Here is a 17,849-nt window from a genome sequence, read left to right on the forward strand (position 1 = left end):
ATATAAGTCTCATAAATAAATAAATAAATAAATACCATTAATTTGTAATCTTTATTTTTTCATTGTAAATTTTTATTTTTTAAAACATACAATCATTTATAAAAATACAATAAAATTTTAAAGTAAAAAAAAACAAACCCTTACCCTCCCTCCCACCCCCAACCCCCCTCCCTTCACTTCCCAGAGCAGAATACAGGGTTAATAAAAAAATTTTTTATAATAATTAAGAAAAAAGAAAAAAAGAAAAAAGAAAAAAAAGGAAGAAAAAAAATATCATAATTAACCTTTAACTCCATAACCTATAAAACAATTCTCTATAATATTTAATATTCATTCATAAAATAAATGAAACTTTTTAATTCCATACTTTTTCTGAATATAATCTATCCACCTTCCCCATACAGTAATATATCTTTCTTGTGTATGATCCTTTAAATAAGCAGAAATTTTTGCCATTTCTGCAAAACTAGATACTTTAAATATCCATTCTTCTAAAGTAGGCAAGGAATCTTTCTTCCAATATAAACCTACTAGTAACCTTGCTGCAGTTAATAAATTCAACATCAAAGTAGTTTCTTTTTCACTTCAATACCTTTATATTTTACTTTCTCTATGATTCTAGCTTTCTGTTTCTTTCGTAACTGATAAGCCAACCACCTCCCAGGCTTATTCGCATTGCAAAAAGTATTATGTCTCATATACGACAGATTGGTAGCCACCTGATCTGCCATCAACATGTTAAATTGTTCCTTAAGCATCTTTATGGATACCTTTAAATTATTATCAGTAGGGTTAAGAACCAACTCTTGTTCTTTTGATTTGATCTCTTCTTCTATTTCTCTACATCTTTGTAACCCTTTTTCCCTAAAAACTTTATTCAATTGAATCAGAATTCCCCTCATATATGCTTTACTAGCGTCCCACACCATAGACATCGATGTTTCCTTATTCATATTTATAGTAAAAAAGTCCTTTAAATGTTCTTTACACTTTTGTACAAACTCCTCCCGATTAAATAAGTTCTCATTCAGTCTCCAGGATCTTCTATTCCCATCTTCCAAATATAACTCCATCCACACAGGACTATGATTTGACAATGTTCTGGGAAAAATTTTCACCTTCCTCCCTCTAGGGAGGAAGTCACTAGTAATCAAAAAAAAATCAATCCTTGAAAATGACTGGTGTCTATCAGAATAAAAAATAAAGTCTCTATCACTTGTGTTCCTTTGTAATCTTATGCCACCATGAAATGTCATTTCTTTTCCAATTACTGGGATATTGCTTTTATATAATAAAGGGAGCTGGTAAAATATGTGTTCATTTAGCCGATTCTTACTTCTTGAATTATTTCTTACCTCACTTAATTGTAATAAAGAAAATCACAGTGAGACAGCTAGAGGCAATATCTGCTTGTTTGTTAATGAACAGAGCAATGAATCCTAGGTGTAATTGATGTGGTGCATGTTTTTTACAAAAAACCAGAACTACCCATTTAGACTTTTCTAGAATCTAAAATGATATCACTTCAAAGAACTGATTTAAATAAATTATTAACAAATGAATGAATAGCATAATGCAAAGTGACAGACAGCCGAAACTCCTGCTAAAAGACAATTTCTATAAATCTTACATTGATGTCCCTGATTCTTTATTGTATCTGTCAAAATGACTTAATTTCTTGCAAAGGCTTAATTTCTTGTAAAGTATATAGATCATTAAATAAGAGTCAGTTCCCAATATAGTGAGTGGAATTACAAAACATTATCCAAAGATCCTTGGAAAGAGGAGAATGACTGGCAAGTAGATTCAGCACCATGGAAAGCTCCACACAGAAAAAATGCAGCAGATGACCTGAGGTTTTTCCTTAGATCCACCTCATGTTGCATGAAGAAAGTTAATCCAGTTCACGGACCTACTGGATGAACATCTATCCTCTTTTTGGTAGTCTCCCACAACACATTTTGTACTTCATTATGTGAACAAAAGGTACCAACTTCTCAGGAGTAATAATCGCAGGAGTTGTTATTTGGCTCACATTCTTTAAATTCAGGACTATTTACTTCATATTACATATAGGAATATTCTCCAGTTTTTCGGCCAATTGTATACATCCTCAGTCTTACCCATACTATTCTCTCTGATAATGAGTTTGAAGCATTTAAAAGCTAGACTTTGATTAATGGAGACTCCCAAGGAAAATGACTGTTTGCTTTATTATACCACCATTCCCATTAAATACATCATATCGAACATTAGAATAGTAACATCATGGAAGAGCATATTGTTTGATCATCAATATATGACATGATCTTGACAGCAACAATACTAAAATGGGTTCTGTAGTGTCATTATTTGATAAACAATGTATATCCTACTTTTCTATTTTAAACAATACATAGCACTTACAGGCTGTCTATGAACATAATACCAGTTTCATTTAATTAAAGTAACTTTAAAGTGTCATTTAATACCATAAAACTATACACTGTAAAACTGCACTCATTATAAAACTCTTAACAATAAGAAATAATCACAATTGGTGTATTTGTTATCCATAAAATAGGTGTAAATAGGCAAAGAAAAAAATAGATAGCAATAAAAATAACTGAAAATTCAGGATCAGGCTCCTCTATAACTAGATCAGTTATAATGCCATTTCTTTATTAAAGTTGGCATTAGGAACAAAAAGCGTCACATTGAATTTGTTTTCCTTATCCCTTTCTGTATCTGGATCACTGAGGATTATGAGCTTCGTAAAATAGAATATCATCAGAAAATAGTCCATCGTATTCTACATGTAATTCTGAAATGAATCATACATCATTATATTATTGATTACAACATTGTAATATGAAATTAGGGAAAACATTTTAAAGCATAAGATAATGAGGGGACAGGTCCTTTCTTATATCCAAAAGGTTCTTTTATCTCTTACTTTTTAAAACTATAATAAATGCAGTTTACAGTTGGGACATGGTGCCCCCTTTATGCCACAGTATCAGAAGACAATGGTATAGATTCCCCACCCTGGTTTAAACAAAATATATAGAGAATGGTGAATAATATGAAATTGGCTTGGGATACTTTCAATATTTTCTGATATAAAAACTATCTTAAATGTTCTAGTTAAATGTCCATGTATTTAACTAGAAACTGCAGAATGCTGTTGTATTTAAGCCCAGTCATTCTGTGAGATGATAGAGGGACCTTCCACAGACTCTAATAAAGGTGAGGAGCAAGTGGACTTCCAACCTCCAGATTTTGCTGAACTATAAAATCATAGTCATAATGAATAATGAGAGATCCTACACATTAGTTCTGTAGATCCTCAAGTTTTTCACCTCCAAACTGCATCTTTCCCTCATTTGATAATATAATTTTATGATTCAATATGCAAAAAAAATGCCTTCTCTTCTCTTTAGATGGTGAAATGCTAAATTCAGTTATTATACAGTATTAGCTCAGAAAATACCCTTTCATTCAAGCTGTATTTCATATTCTAATTGCCAATCATTCCATTTTACAATATTTAGTCAGTTTGGTCACAAAAATGGGTAGTTTAGGAGGATAATTACACAGCTGTACATTACCAAATGAATACATTCAATATTTCCAATTACTTTTTTAAAAAAAAATAAAAATTGATGTTTATTTTAAACTACAAAAAATCATATTACAGTATTTTTTTTGTTTTATCTATTGCTATAAAAACATATGTTTTCAACAGAATAAGAGTGTTCAAAATTTGAAGTAGTCAAGGAACTTGGGACTTTTCCAGGCTTTGAAATAAATATGCAGATTCATCTGGTGTCCTCTTCTCCAACAGATGGCAATAGAATACAATTTAGTTAGGTGGGCAAAAGCTCCTTTCCTGAAATTGGGTTGCAGTTCCCAAAATCCTGAACAGAATATCCAAAGGTAATGCTATGCTGTCTGGTAAAACTGGGAAGTATGGTCTAAAATGACTGGAAGGTAACAGGTTGGGCAAGATGTCTTTAAATAACTGACAGGTTAGAAAATCAGGAGACTCAATTATACAGATAGGCAGAGCGTGTTGTTGCATAATTGTTCAAAAATAAAGAGAAGAGAGAAAGATGGTATATTCTAACTACTAAATAGAACCCTAATATATCTTTATATTAGATAGAGATATAGAGATAGAGAGCCGAGGTGGCACAGCAGTTAGAATGCAGTACTGCAGGCCACTTTAGCTGACTGTGTTCAGCAGGTCAGCGGTTCAAATCTCACCGGCTCAAGGTTGACTCAGCCTTCCATCCTTCCGGGGTAGGTAAAATGAGGACCCAGATTGTTGGGGGCAATGTAAATATATATATATACATTGCTTACTGATGTACACCGCTTAGAGAGTGCTTGCACTTAAAGCGGTATATAAGTCTCATAAATAAATAAATAAATTCACCATTGTGAAAACTGAGGCAATTGGCTTGTTTGTAAGTTTTTAAGACAAAAGATTATTTTTTCCTAGGATTTTTCCAGCTGCAGTGAACAGGCATTGCAACATGAGGAAAGATGCAGCTACATTAAGGAATTACAGTCAAGTATGCTGGGAATACCCATGTACACTCAGATGTATCTTTTGCCTTTAAAGCCATGCAAAACATGTTGAAAACTAATGCTGGAGGAGGAAAAAAAACTTCATTGCAATTTCCCAAGTTTGCTTTCCTTGGAAAAAGCTTTCAGTTTTTCCACATTCAAGGTGCTTGAGAATGTCTTCCAAATTTATCTTTATTGTATATTTAAGCTTACGTTATGATTGGAGATACTTTGAAGTGTTGTTACTATTCTATTATTGTTTCATTACACATCTTTCTATCACTGATTTCAATTCTTTCGATTCTGAAAATATATGGAAATATTTAAAGGAAGCATGTGAAATAGGGAGACTACAGTGAGCTGGAGAAGCTGTGGTTCGTTGAAGCAAAGGACATTCATACACCCACATAACTTTGGCCATCTTGGACTCATTAAGGGTTAGGGTATGAATACCACATTATAGCTATGATAAATTACATTATCTTCATATTTGAGTGAAATTTGGAAAGCAGTGAAAAACGGTGGTAATTTTTTTCTCTGAATGGTGCTACTGGACATGGAATTGTGTTAATGTTGCCACAGTGTTCATATGACTGTATGGCATGGGTGTCAAACTCGCCGCGTCACGTGGCATGTTGCAATGTATCGCAACTTTTTTTTGTGTTGCCAGAGCTAGGGTGGGCGTGGCCTCTGCATGATGCAACCGGCCCATGGGCCGGCAGTTTGACACCCCTGCTGTATGGCATAATGCAGATAAAAAGCTTTTTTGGGTGTGTCTTATATTCCATGAATTTAGATGCTGCTTTATTTGAGTATAAGCATGGTGTTCCTTGCTGATGGAGAATAGTCTCTTTGCCAATTTTCTTTAAACCCAGTTATAGGAGGGATTCATTTACTTCATCAATGCCTTCACTCTGTTTCAAAGATGTTTTTCTATGCACAGCAATATGCTTTGCCCTTTGCAAAACTAATCAGTAAACCTGGAACTCTTTAGTGTCGACATGACTCACAGAAACTGAACTGTCACAGTGCATTTAAATTCTGTTTGATTTCCTTACCTATAAGGTCTTAAAAGCTAATTTTCCCTGAATGTTATTGTCCTCCTGTCGCAAATAAAGACAGGATTGTTTAAAAGGCTGTGAGCAGAAGACATACAAAAGACTGGTGCACACTGGTTATTACAGAGAAGCAGATCTAAAATAATACTGATCATTCCATTGTGTATTTAGGATGGGAATAAATGAAATACCATTCAACTTCCATTTGCCTAGAGCAGGGTATATCCCTTCCTCCTCTTTGCTATAGATTGGAGACAACATGGAAAACACAACATATCCCAGTGGATACAGACATACATGCAGGCTAATCCACAAGTAACCTGAAGTATCTGGGCATTGCAGGCCCAATTTAGATCTCATTTTGATTAGAGCAGCATCTGTGTTTGTAGACTTCTAACTATCTCTGACAGTAGTGATAAGAATAGATTTTTAAAAAGATAAAACCATCCTTTTGAAATAAGGAGATTATGAAAAGTTCAGAACTATCTTTTCTATTCCTGACCTAATCAAAAGGAACTCATATAAATGGAGACCATAGGATATAATTAGAATTCCTTTGGAATTAAGAGTTGTCCAATTTTATTCCTAGGTTTATTTTATTTCCCTTGTAACCAGTTCCTTGATTTATTTATGTTTTTATTTCAATAATCAAGTAATTTTAAACTGAGGTGGGTTGTACACTGCTGTTAAATTACAGAAGTTCTCCAATGCATGGCAAAAATTTGCAAACAGGTAAAATAGCAAATTATCAGAAGGGTGTTAAAATGGAAATAGGATGAATGCAGTGCCAAATAAAAACATTTAAAGTTATTTATCTGTGCAAAACTGCTTTGTTTCTTTCACACACACACACACACACACAGAGAGAGAGAGAGAGAGAGAGAGAGAGAGAGAGCGCATTATAAAAAGTTGTGGGACAAATCAGGTTTGTTATACTCATGTAATATAAAATTAATCCAGACTAATTTAAGTACAATTAATTTCAGAACATCAGTACTAATTATGAATACGTTTTGTGTCCAATTCAATATAATTGTATGTATATATAATATAGGACAGCAGAAAACTAGTGCTTTGAATTCTTAAATTTCAAGATCCTTAAATCTGTTTTCTTGTTACAATACAAACCAAAAACTAAAGATGTATGCAGCATCCTAAGCAAAAAAAAATTACCATTGTTTTTTTAAAAAAAAACTATATTCTAGGAGTTGTTAGTTTGAATTGCTAATACAACTACTATATTTGTAAAGTACATTTTAGTTATGCTTCTTCCCTCCTTTCCTTCCTTCCTTCCTCCTTCCTTTCCTTCCTTTGCTATCTATGAGGAAAATGATATTTTCCAGACATCTTCCAATAAAAATTTTAAAAAATATATTTTAAAATAAATAATGTCGAAATTGAACTTATTTCTGAATGAAAACATGCATGATTGTTATGGACCAAGAAAGGTTTTAATAATTCTCATATTGTATGGAGGTTATCATTCTAAATACTTCATCATAATCATTGGTGTATTCTCAACCTATGTTTTTGTTCAGTTGCTAAGTCATGTCCAACTCTTTGTGGCCCTATAGATCATAACATACCAGGCCCCCACAGTCCTCCACTATCTTCCAGAGTTTTCTCAAATTCATGTTCACTGTATTGATGACACTATCTAACCATCTCACCCTCGTCTGTTCCCTTCTCCTTTTGCCTTCAATCTTTCCCAGTAAGTCATCTCTTCTCATTAAGTGGCCAAAATATTTGAGTTTGAGTTTCATTATCTGTCCTTTCAAAGAACAGTCAGAGTTGATTTCCTTTAGGATTGATTGATTTGATCTCCTTGCAGTCCAAGGGACTTTCAAGAGTCTTCTTCAACACCACAATTCAAAAGCATCAATTCTTCAGCACTCAGCCTTCCTTATGGTCTAACAGTCATATATTACTACCATAAACCATAGTTTTGACTATAAGGACCTCTGTCAGCAAGGTGATATCACTGCTTTTTAATATACTCTCTATATTTGCCATAGCTTTCCTCCCAAGAAGCAAGCATCTTTTAATTTCATGACTGCAGTCACCGTCTGTAGTGATCTTGGAACCCATGAAAATGTGTCACTGCTGCCATTTCTTCCCTCTCTGTTTGCCTCAAAGGGATTGGACTAGATGCCATGATCTTAGTTTTTTTTTAATGTTAAGTTTCAAGTCAACTTTTGCACTCTCCTCTTTCACCCACATCAAGAGTTCTTAATTCTGGCTTGTGATTCATCTAGCCTGGCATGATATACTCTGCAAATAGGTTAAATAAGCAGGGTAACAATATGCAGCCTTGTCATACTCCTTTTCTTATTTTGAAGCAATCAGTTGTTCCATGTCGAGTTCTAACTGTTGCTTCTTGATCTACATACCCTCTATTTATTTGAATTGTTCATTTAAGAAGGTGGTCTTATGTCTACTTACTATTCTCTGGAAACCTGTTGGGTATCTTTCCTTTTCTCCTTTGCTCTTCACTTTCCTTCTTTCTATAGTTATTTGTAAGGCCTCATCAGACAGCATGGCAGAGCTCATAACTTCATTGAGCTGCACAAGCCCCTTTGTCATGATAAGGCAGTGACCCATGAAGGGACTCAGCCTACGACTTTTCCTAATTTCTGAAATTACTAAATGAAGCTGATTCACTACAATCTTCTCAATTACTTTCCTTGCAATAGTATCATGGATGAATCGGTCAATGTATTACTAGTTTTCCTAAATTCCTTTTGTTTCAAATTTGCTTCAGTTTTCATTTTTTTTAAATTAACATTTGAATGCGTTCTTAAAACATTTTTCACAAAATTTTAGAAGCCGCCTTCTTAACGGGTGTGCTTTTTGCAAATAATTTAACAATTATAGTATAATTGTGCTGCTTTTGTTTTACTTTCTCTAGTGCCTAAGAAACTTTTCCTTAATGGGCACAATTTTAAACCTTTTTAGATTGTAAAACTATATAGCAAACTCGGAAAATTGTAGAAACTATTATTGTATATATTAATATTAATGATAACAATAATACCTTTTATTTATGGCCAAAAGACTGAAATAAAAAATACAGATATCATCTAAAAGTTTGGCATAGATATAATAGTTTAGGCCAGATAATATCCTGTTGAAAACTCTTGTAAAAGTCAGAATGCCAAAAATATTATTCAGTTTCAAGGTCAATAACATTACAGGGACAACATTTTTGAAAAATTTACCTTATAGCATATTTGGTGGCAACACCTTTAATCTGACTTTCAAAAGGCTATTCTGTATTTATGTATCTCTGAAGAGCCCTGATGGCATAGTAGTTATAATTCAGTACTGCAGGCAAACTCTGTCCATAGCCTGGAGTTCGATCCTAAGAGGGCTCAAGGTTGACTCAGCTTTCCATTCTTTCAGAATTGGTAAAATGAGGACCCAGATTGTTGAGAGTAATATGCTGACATTATAAACTGCCCAGAGAATGCTGAAAAGCACTATGGGATGGTTTATAAGTCCAGGTAATATTGCTATTGCTATTTACTTAAATATAAACTGCTAAGGTATATATAGACCTGAAAAATGTATTTAGAATTTATTCCAAAAGTCAATCAATAGAGAGTGGAAAACAGCCAAACAGCATTTAAATTCCATGCCCCAAGGCTGTAGCACAGTACAACAAATGGATAGATTTCTTTGAAGTACTTTAATAAAGAACTAGACAACCCATGTCTCATTGGGCCATTCATGTTTCCTTGATTTAACAGAGAAACAGAATGCCCACAAAACAACACACAGACTGTGCAATTTCAAACTTTGTTACAAGAAGTTTATAGATAGCCAAAAAAGCAGTGAGAGCAGAAGTGACTTCTGATTTTTTGCCAGCTTCTCCATTGAGTTTCCTTGGGAGGCAGGGAATGAGCCCATTCCTTCTGGGAAGTTATCAGGGAGCACTGGAAATGATTGTATGACTGCGGCTGACTGCACGGAGTGCAGAAATAGCCACAACTTTCCCAAATGTCATTCCCATATCACCTCCCCCGATGCCTGAGGGGCCTGGGACAGCCAAGGGAGGTGTGCCATCCCTGTCAGACAGTCCTGGTTTCAACTCCTCCTCCTCCGAACTGGGCTCTGATGGGGCCATGACATGACAGAAGAAAAAAGGACAACAGAGAGTTCCAGTATTTCATCTCACCTGTCTGTAAAGCTACGAAATTGATAGGATAATCTGCATGCTTGGAAAACATGAAAAACTTCTATTAGCGAGATGAAAAGCACCACTGCATTTTCACCAGAGTGCTGATGCAAGCACATCTTGAAGGAACTGAGTTTGCTATCAGTACAGTATGATCCTGAATGTGCCTGGGGCATTAGCAGATGAGCAAACAAAAATACTCCAGGTATCAGAAATATAAAATTCTCAGAACAAAATTTGACATTGTATAGTCAGTCAATATGCTGTTTTTATTTATAAATCCCAGTAAATTGAAAACATAGTGAAATTTTCTGTTTTTCTTTCATCAGTGGTTTTAATGTATCATTCATACAGCATGCATTTTTTTTCAACCAACAAGAGTTTCAAAACATGTGTGTTAGATCTATTAAATAATGTGATAAATTATTGTGGAATTATTATTGTTAAGTAGCCTGCTTCTGATAAAGAGGTACAAGAAACAGGCCTTAGCAAAACACTTATCACAGAGATATGTTCATAAAATAATAGACACTTGTGGATCACTTCTCATTGTTGCTTCTGTGACTGAGTTTAGTGTTCCCATCATTGTTAGTATATTATAACTTTTTTCTTATGTATACATTTTTGTTGACTGATATAGACTTATATAGCTATTCTGTGCCCAGAGTGACTGGATATAAATGGAGCATCATTTTCCTGCTCATGTCTCTCAGCATCTCAACATCAATATCAGTAGCCAATTAAAACCATAAATAACCATCACTATCAATAGTTACCAGTTTTGTTGTCAATAGCCAGTAATGTTTGACAGCTTTACTGTACATCAGGGGTATCAAACTCAATTTCATTGAGGGCCGCATCAGCATTGTGGTTGCCCTCGGGGGGGGGGCGGGGGTGTGTGGCCAGGATGGATATGGCCTACTGGGTGGGAATGGATAGAGTGGGGTGGCCAGCTCTACATCATTCGTGTCAATGGTGCCTGTTGGGGCCTGGGCAGGAGTGGGACAGATCTGAGGGTCTCTGGCAGAAGGGGGTGAGACCAGGGCAAGTGCCATGGTCCACTGGAGGAGCCTCACTGTTCCTCTCAGGCCATGCAGTGGGGTGGCTTGATGGTGGTGCGGGCTGCCGGGAGCTCTGGACAGCAGAGGTCAAATGCCCAGCCTGGCCCTCAAGCACGCATGGCACCAAGCCCAACTCCATTTCCCCAAGGGGGAGCCCAGCTGCACTTACATCCTCCTCAAGGCTGCTGCTGCTGCTGTGCTTGCTCTCCTTAGCCAGGTTGCTCATGATGGGTACGAGGGCAAAGTCAGAGGGAGGCCCATTCCCTCTCCATGGGAGGAGACCTGGCTTTGTATCCAAAGCTTCCTTAGTAATAGGATGGGAGACCCCCAGGATAGGCCAGGAGGAGGGGGCAAGGGGATGGTGAAAGGGCAGCAGGGCAGGACTTCCCTCAGACCCTCCCTCTCCTTCTTTCCTTCTTCCCTTCCTTCCTAAGTACAGAGTGGTGGGAAAATATTTGAGATGAGGGAGGGAGGAAAACAGGCAAGAAATGCAGCTGGGGAGGTGTCACCCTTCATGAGGAATGAAGAAATGCACCATCGCCTGGAAGTGGCCAGCACATGGCCCTCACCTACTTCACATATCTGGCTTGGTGGGCTCTGGGGAGGGGATGCCATGAGCAGCATGAGAGTCAACATTACCTGCGCAATGCCGCCCAGCCCCCAGCCTTCCTGGTTTTGTAGGCAGCAGGGTGCTTTCCTCACAGCACCAAGAGGCTGAACTGGGTGGCACAAATCCAAAAATAAGCATGATGCCACCCAGCCCCCAGCCTGCCTGGTTTCAGCAGGCAGTGGGGCGCTCTCCTCACAGTGCCAAGAGGTTGAGCCAGGGAGTGCGAAGCTTGCCAGCTTTGCACCTTGCTGCCTGCTGAAACTGGGCAGGCTGGGGGCTAGGCAGCATTGCATTTCTCATCAGATTCGGGCAGCCTGGGACCTGGGCGGCCTTGCATTTCTTTTTGGATTTGCACCACCTGGCTCAGCCTCTCAGTGCTGTGAGGAGAGCGCCCCACTGCCTGCTGAAACCCCTCCCCCAGAGCCTATCAAGCCGGATATGTGAAGTAGGCGAGGGCCATTTGCTGGCCACTTCCAGGTGATGGTGCATTTCTTCATTCCTCACAAAGGGTGACACCTCCCCAGCATGCGGGGCTGATTCCTCATTGTTTCCAGATCGCCTTGTGGAGCTAAGACTGAATACGTTTCAGCCTAGATGGCCACAACAAAATTGTACATTTGCTCCTGGCCAGTCTGGGCCAAGGCCAAGGCAGTGGGGGCCATTCCTTCACTGTTTCCAGGGTGGCTTCATGGGCCACATGAGGCCACTTTGCAGGCCGCATCCGGCCCCCCGGGCTTTGTGTTTGACATGTCTGCTGTACATGAATTTGTTTATATCCCATTCACAGCCATTCAATTTGAGGATATCAGCATAATTTATGATAGCAAACTTTATAGTATAATTATATGCTCTGAGAAGTTCTTCCATTCATCTGTTCTGCCAACATTCCAATAGCCAGCTTGATTTTGAAAGCTTAAAAAAGCACCTTTGGGACAGACAACTTGATTGGATAACTTTTGGTTCTACAGTGGGAGGAAAATCTCTCTCTATATTCACTTTCTCCAACTATGCAGCCTTTATGGGTCTACCTTACATGCGTTTTTTCTAAGAATGGGATATAATGAAAGATGTACAATGGGAAAGAGCAAGTGTATACTCCTATCTCTCTTCCATTCTGCTTGGTGATATCATCACCTTTTCCTTAGAAAAATATTTCGGAACTTATAAGGTATGATAAATATTTTGTCTGACAAAGTTATTCATGACTAAATGAGCAATATGGTTAAAGCAGCAGGAACATTTTAACAGCTATATAATGTAAGTACTCAGCCTTTCTCTTGAAATTCCTAGATGCATTGTTCTTAGAATAAATAAAAAAATAGCTGCTTAAAATAAATCTATAACAGAAAAGAATCCCATGCCAAGGAGAATAAGAAACAGCCAGCAACAAGATTTATTTGTTTATTTATGGTGATAGTACATTAGCCAGGAGACTACAGTGTTAGTACAGGGTAGTTGTTTGGCTGCCTAAGACTGCTAGTCCATTTGGTTCATGCTAATGGGCTATCCATAGTACACCACAGGGAGCGAACTAGCTCCACACTCAGAATGGTTAACAGCATTCGGCACTGTCATCTAGGGCTTTTCCCTTCATCAATGTTGCCTCGTGTCCCATTCAGGCAGCTCTGGCATTATCGTTATTGTTTTTCCCACCAAAGTGGTACCTATTTATCTACTTGCGTGTAACATGCTTTCAAACTGCTAGGTTGGAAGAAGCTGAGACAAGTGACAGAGTTCTCTCCATTACATGGTGCTAGGACTCGAACTGTCAGAGTGCAGACCTTTTCCAGTGTCTTTAAGCCATTGAGCCACTCAGCCTCATTCAGTAACAATAAAAAGATCTGAACAGCAGTGAGAAGAAGCCCAATGGACTTAGAAACATATGGGAGCCAGAAAAGGATGGGAGCATAAATTAAGAAGGCAAAACAATGGGTTGCTGGGTTTGAGTAGTGAAAATGATTCCACTTAGGCAGGGTTCAACGAGGCCAAGCAGAGCACCTAAGAGGATCCAAATACAATGATGAGACCTCAAAAGCAATGACATTCTATCACCTGACCTTTACTCAATTCTTCTGTTTGACTAGGCTATCAATACATTTATTGAAAATTCTGCTGTAGCTGAAATCATACTTAGTTACAGGAAACTCTGTGACATGACATTTGTGAATCCATAATTTAAAATGGAGCATAAACTAATCCCAATAATGTCAGAGTCAATGCTGATTGCTTAAACTGCCAATATTCCTCTCCCAGTAGCTTTTATGCATATTCCCCATCAGTGGACAGTTTTTATTTTCTTAAGTTTCAGAGCTTTAAGCAGACGGATGATGACAGATGGTGAGGGGGTGAAGATTAATCTGTAGTTACACAGAGGATAGCAGTAGAGACAAATAATGAATGATATGATGAGAAGATATCAGTAGGACACTGGCTGTCAGGAAAAAAAATAAGTCCTGCTAGAAAAAAAAATAGGTGCAGCTGTGAAGTGCTTCAATTTAGTTCATGGTTATCAAAGCTTTTGATTGGGATTATGTATATTTTTCTCTTTACTCCCAAATGTGCACTTTAGCCATTCCCTTCCCAGTGATCTACTTGATATCTTAAAAGAATGGCACAATCTCAGAAATATTTCTGCAAAAATATTAAATTTATTTAGACTATTGTTTAAATTTGTATGGGAATTCAGGCCTCTCCTTAGATTGTAACAAATCCCCTGATGCCTACATGAGTCAAGTTTCTAATGCTGGAGATAATCATGTGCTGTGCTTCTACTAATAAATGTCCTCTTTGATGTGTTATTGTGGGACATGTATACTTTGTGTCAGCCAAATATTTGATACACCATGTCTGCATCCACTCATGTAAGATAGCAATTACAGTTGTAGTTATTGATAATTATGCATATGTGAACTGAGTTTGTTTCTCATGATTGCTGGAAAGAATCCCATGCTTACAAGATCCAACAAGATGCCCAAGAGCTATCTATGCTAATATCCAACAGGGAGGGCAGTAACATGATGCAGCAGCTCTAATGTGTGACTGTTGGATATCTCTTTCCATGTAAATTAAATCTAATTTAAATGTTACATTCATTATGGGGATTCTTATCCTTCTAGCAGTTTTTCTATCCCTTTGCTGTTTTATTTATCAGGATATATTGCATAGATTCTATGCATTAATGTGGTAAGTACAGTCCATGTCAGTAGTAATCACCAACAAAACTGAAATTCCATGCATAATTTCTTTATTGAACTTAATTTAAATTTAAACAACACAGATTTCCATTGGACATGTGAGCTTAAGGAAAATGCAGGCCAAGTTTTGATGAATTGCTTGTGTTTTCTTTGCCAAGCATATTTAGTGTGTCAAATGGATTTTGTGCTATTTCTTCTAAGCTACTCATCAGTTACTTTATGTCAATTGGTAACATACAACTCATTATACCTAATAAAGTCAATATGTATTTACAAAACTTAAAGCAGCTGAAGTATGTTTTCTTCTTTCAAACCACCCCAGTGTCTTTGCAGTACAACTAATCTTTATATGGAAATTGAGTTTAAGGATTTAAGAAATAGATGCCAGTTTTCTGAGGCTCCCCTTTGCACTTTTGATAAGATCAGCTCGATTTTTACTAGATAACTAGATAAGAAGAGAAGCTATCAAGATGAAATAGCATGTCAAGGAGAGTACATACTTCATGGCTAGGAAAAATGGAGAAAAATAATAGACAGTTACATTATTTGGATATGAATTTGATTTTATTTTATCCTGGCCTTAGGCAACATAAGAAATGAAACAAAATGAGACATAGAATGGATTCTATCAAAACCAACAAATTATTTGCAAACATCAAAAGATGCAGAACACAAAAAATTAACAAGTTATCTCTTGCTGATGAGTCATAATAACAGAAGTTCCTTTAAAGTTATTTAAGAGAAGAAAAGTATTTATAAAATTGGACCTGCCTGGATAGAAGACAAATAATTAGAAAAGAGTAGATTAAAGCTAAAAATTAAAAATGTAATATTTCCTAGCCCAAAGTTAAGATGATTGGACATTTTTACCTAAACAAATTAAGAGCCATAGGCATAATTTAGCATTCACTGAATGGGACAGCTATTTGTGCCTACAGTAGCTAGTGCCATTATTTAATCAAATTTGGATTTAATGATCCTTAATAAACTTATTCTAACTATATAAATGTGTCTCCAATCAAACAATTCATCATGGAACAAAAATGTTTTTAATATTCTAGTTTTATTATTTTATGTTGTTAAATGTTTTATGGCTATAGATAAAATTTGATCAATTGAATGTAACTGGTACTGGCCGTCCCCTCCCCCAACGTGCTGTCCTTCACCTTCCCCCCTTTTGTATGTCGAGCCCGGGAGGGCTTGACAGTAAATGCATTAATGATTTGGCCTATGCCATAAATTTAGTGTGAAAATTGTTTCTGTTAAGCTATTTTGAATCCATATTAGATCAAATCAAAATATTTTGCTTCAAATGTATTACTATGTCATCATTTCCGTATCATACCAATGAGCTGAGCTAAGTGGATGATGGAATGATGCTACTAATGGGATAAGTGGATTAAACGGCATGGCAGCCTGTGAAACAAGTGAAGCTCATGTCACCATCTTACTGCTGATCACCAGCACCTGTTACTTAGACTGCCACAACATTTTATCTAATAATAGGTCTGGTCATTTATATCAGATACCTTCAAGGATGGTCATTCAGTCAAGAACTGTCTTCTCCAAGCCTTCCTTTTCCACTGACAGGTCTTTTTCCAGTTTTTTACTTTCTGGTTCTCCTAAGCTGCAAGAGCAGCAGGCACCTGAGCTGTATCCCAAAGGAGCCAGTCTCAGTAGTTCTGGGACCAGTTATGCAGGCAATGACTTTACAGGGACTGAATGGGAATTGCTCTCTCTTTCTCTGTTGGCTTAGAAACCAGTGTATGATTAGAATGACTCACACCCTCTTCAGAAAATGAGATAGTCAATGAGATACATAGACCCGGGAGCATCAGCCATATCAGAGAAAACTAGCAAATCCTGGATATTATCTAAGGTATAGTGTTCTTCCTTTCTTTCCGACACAGCAGAACAAAACTCCATTAGGCATGGCTGGGATTTTTGATGCATACAAACTTAATATTTTACTTCTTTTATATTTAAAAGTATATCCTCAAGGCAAATATTGTCATTAAAGGTACTGTCATAAAATATGTTTTTGCCCAATTTCTCTTGATTTTATTCAACTGAGGTTACCTGGTCTTGAAAATATCATCTTTTGAGTACCTCAGTCTAATATTCCACAGTATTTCCAGGTGAATTTAGTTCAATTTTTTTCAATTTTGAATTAGAGCTTTTAGGTAAGTTTGATGCAATGGCAGTTACTACTGTTTTAACAGCCATGGACAATATCAATTATTTTTAAAATGCCCAGTTTTATTTGTCAGTTTAATATGGGTTGCATTTTTAGGTTTTATTTCATCCAATTAATACAAATTATTTGATGTGCTTTCTATAAGTTTCATGATAGGAGAGAAACATTAAATACTTAACATAAAAGTAAACATTTCATTTTTATTCTATCATGTCCAATGTGGAAAATTGGTAGCCCCTGAGCCATATTTGGATTCCAGAGTGATTTCATTTAGTTTTTAAGTATTCTCTTTCATACTAATCAAATATTTTAATATATGTATAGTATTCTAAATATGAATTTATAGTTTCATTCAGATAGGGAAAAACGTGCTGTAAAAACTAGATTGCTCACACTTTAATATTGCATTTTGCATGCAATTTGTTTCTAAAATATTTTGTACACAATTTGTAAGTTATGTCTAAACATATATACTTCATAAGTATAGGAGATAAGTGTAGTATAGTTATTACATTGAAGATGATGGACAGCCCAGTTTGCTGTAACTTTAGGCCAATCATCTAGGATAAAAATAAAACTTTTAAGGAATAGTTCTAATTCCTAATACAATGCTTGGAAAACAGATCAATCCTACAACACTCCTTTTTTTTTTTTTTTTAGGAAAAAGTCTGAAAAAAATATTCCTATTCACATCTAACAGAACTTGCTTTCCACAAAGGCCAAAAGGGAAAGAAGACATCCAATGTCATGAAGGGCCAAAAATAGGTTGACTTACCAGTAAAGGGAACTGTGTAACTGAGCACTTGTTTCTTTTCTTCCACTTCTTCTTCCTTTAGAAAAAATATTAAATATAAGAATAGGTTCATATAACTAATGAAGTTCTGATATTTATGGGAAGGATGGAAAGGATAACATATGAGGTCTTATTGTTGTTCTTTGGAACAACTGAACTATACCCAAAAACTATGGAGGCTCTTTTCCCCCATCAAATTATTGAG

The 17,849-nt window shown here is 36.4% G+C and overlaps 1 protein-coding gene across 2 annotated transcripts in view; it reads left to right on the forward strand.

Moving 5' to 3' along the window:
• Positions 1-17,849, forward strand: part of PTPRR (protein tyrosine phosphatase receptor type R) — a 109,091-nt gene that overhangs the window by 30,964 nt on the left and 60,278 nt on the right. The window contains exon 1 of one of the 2 annotated variants that reach the window (XM_039344481.1): positions 16,388-16,533. The exons of the other annotated variant lie outside the window; for it this stretch is intronic. Within the exon in view, the coding sequence (XP_039200415.1) occupies positions 16,465-16,533 (69 nt within the window). The 5' untranslated portion in view covers positions 16,388-16,464. Of the gene's footprint in view, positions 1-16,387; positions 16,534-17,849 lie in introns of those variants that run through there. 2 annotated transcript variants of the gene reach the window in all.

The sequence above is a fragment of the Crotalus tigris genome, unplaced genomic scaffold (genome assembly GCF_016545835.1).
Source record: "Crotalus tigris isolate CLP2741 ecotype Arizona unplaced genomic scaffold, ASM1654583v1 scf7180000017916.3911339, whole genome shotgun sequence".
NCBI classification, from domain to species: domain Eukaryota; kingdom Metazoa; phylum Chordata; class Lepidosauria; order Squamata; family Viperidae; genus Crotalus; species Crotalus tigris.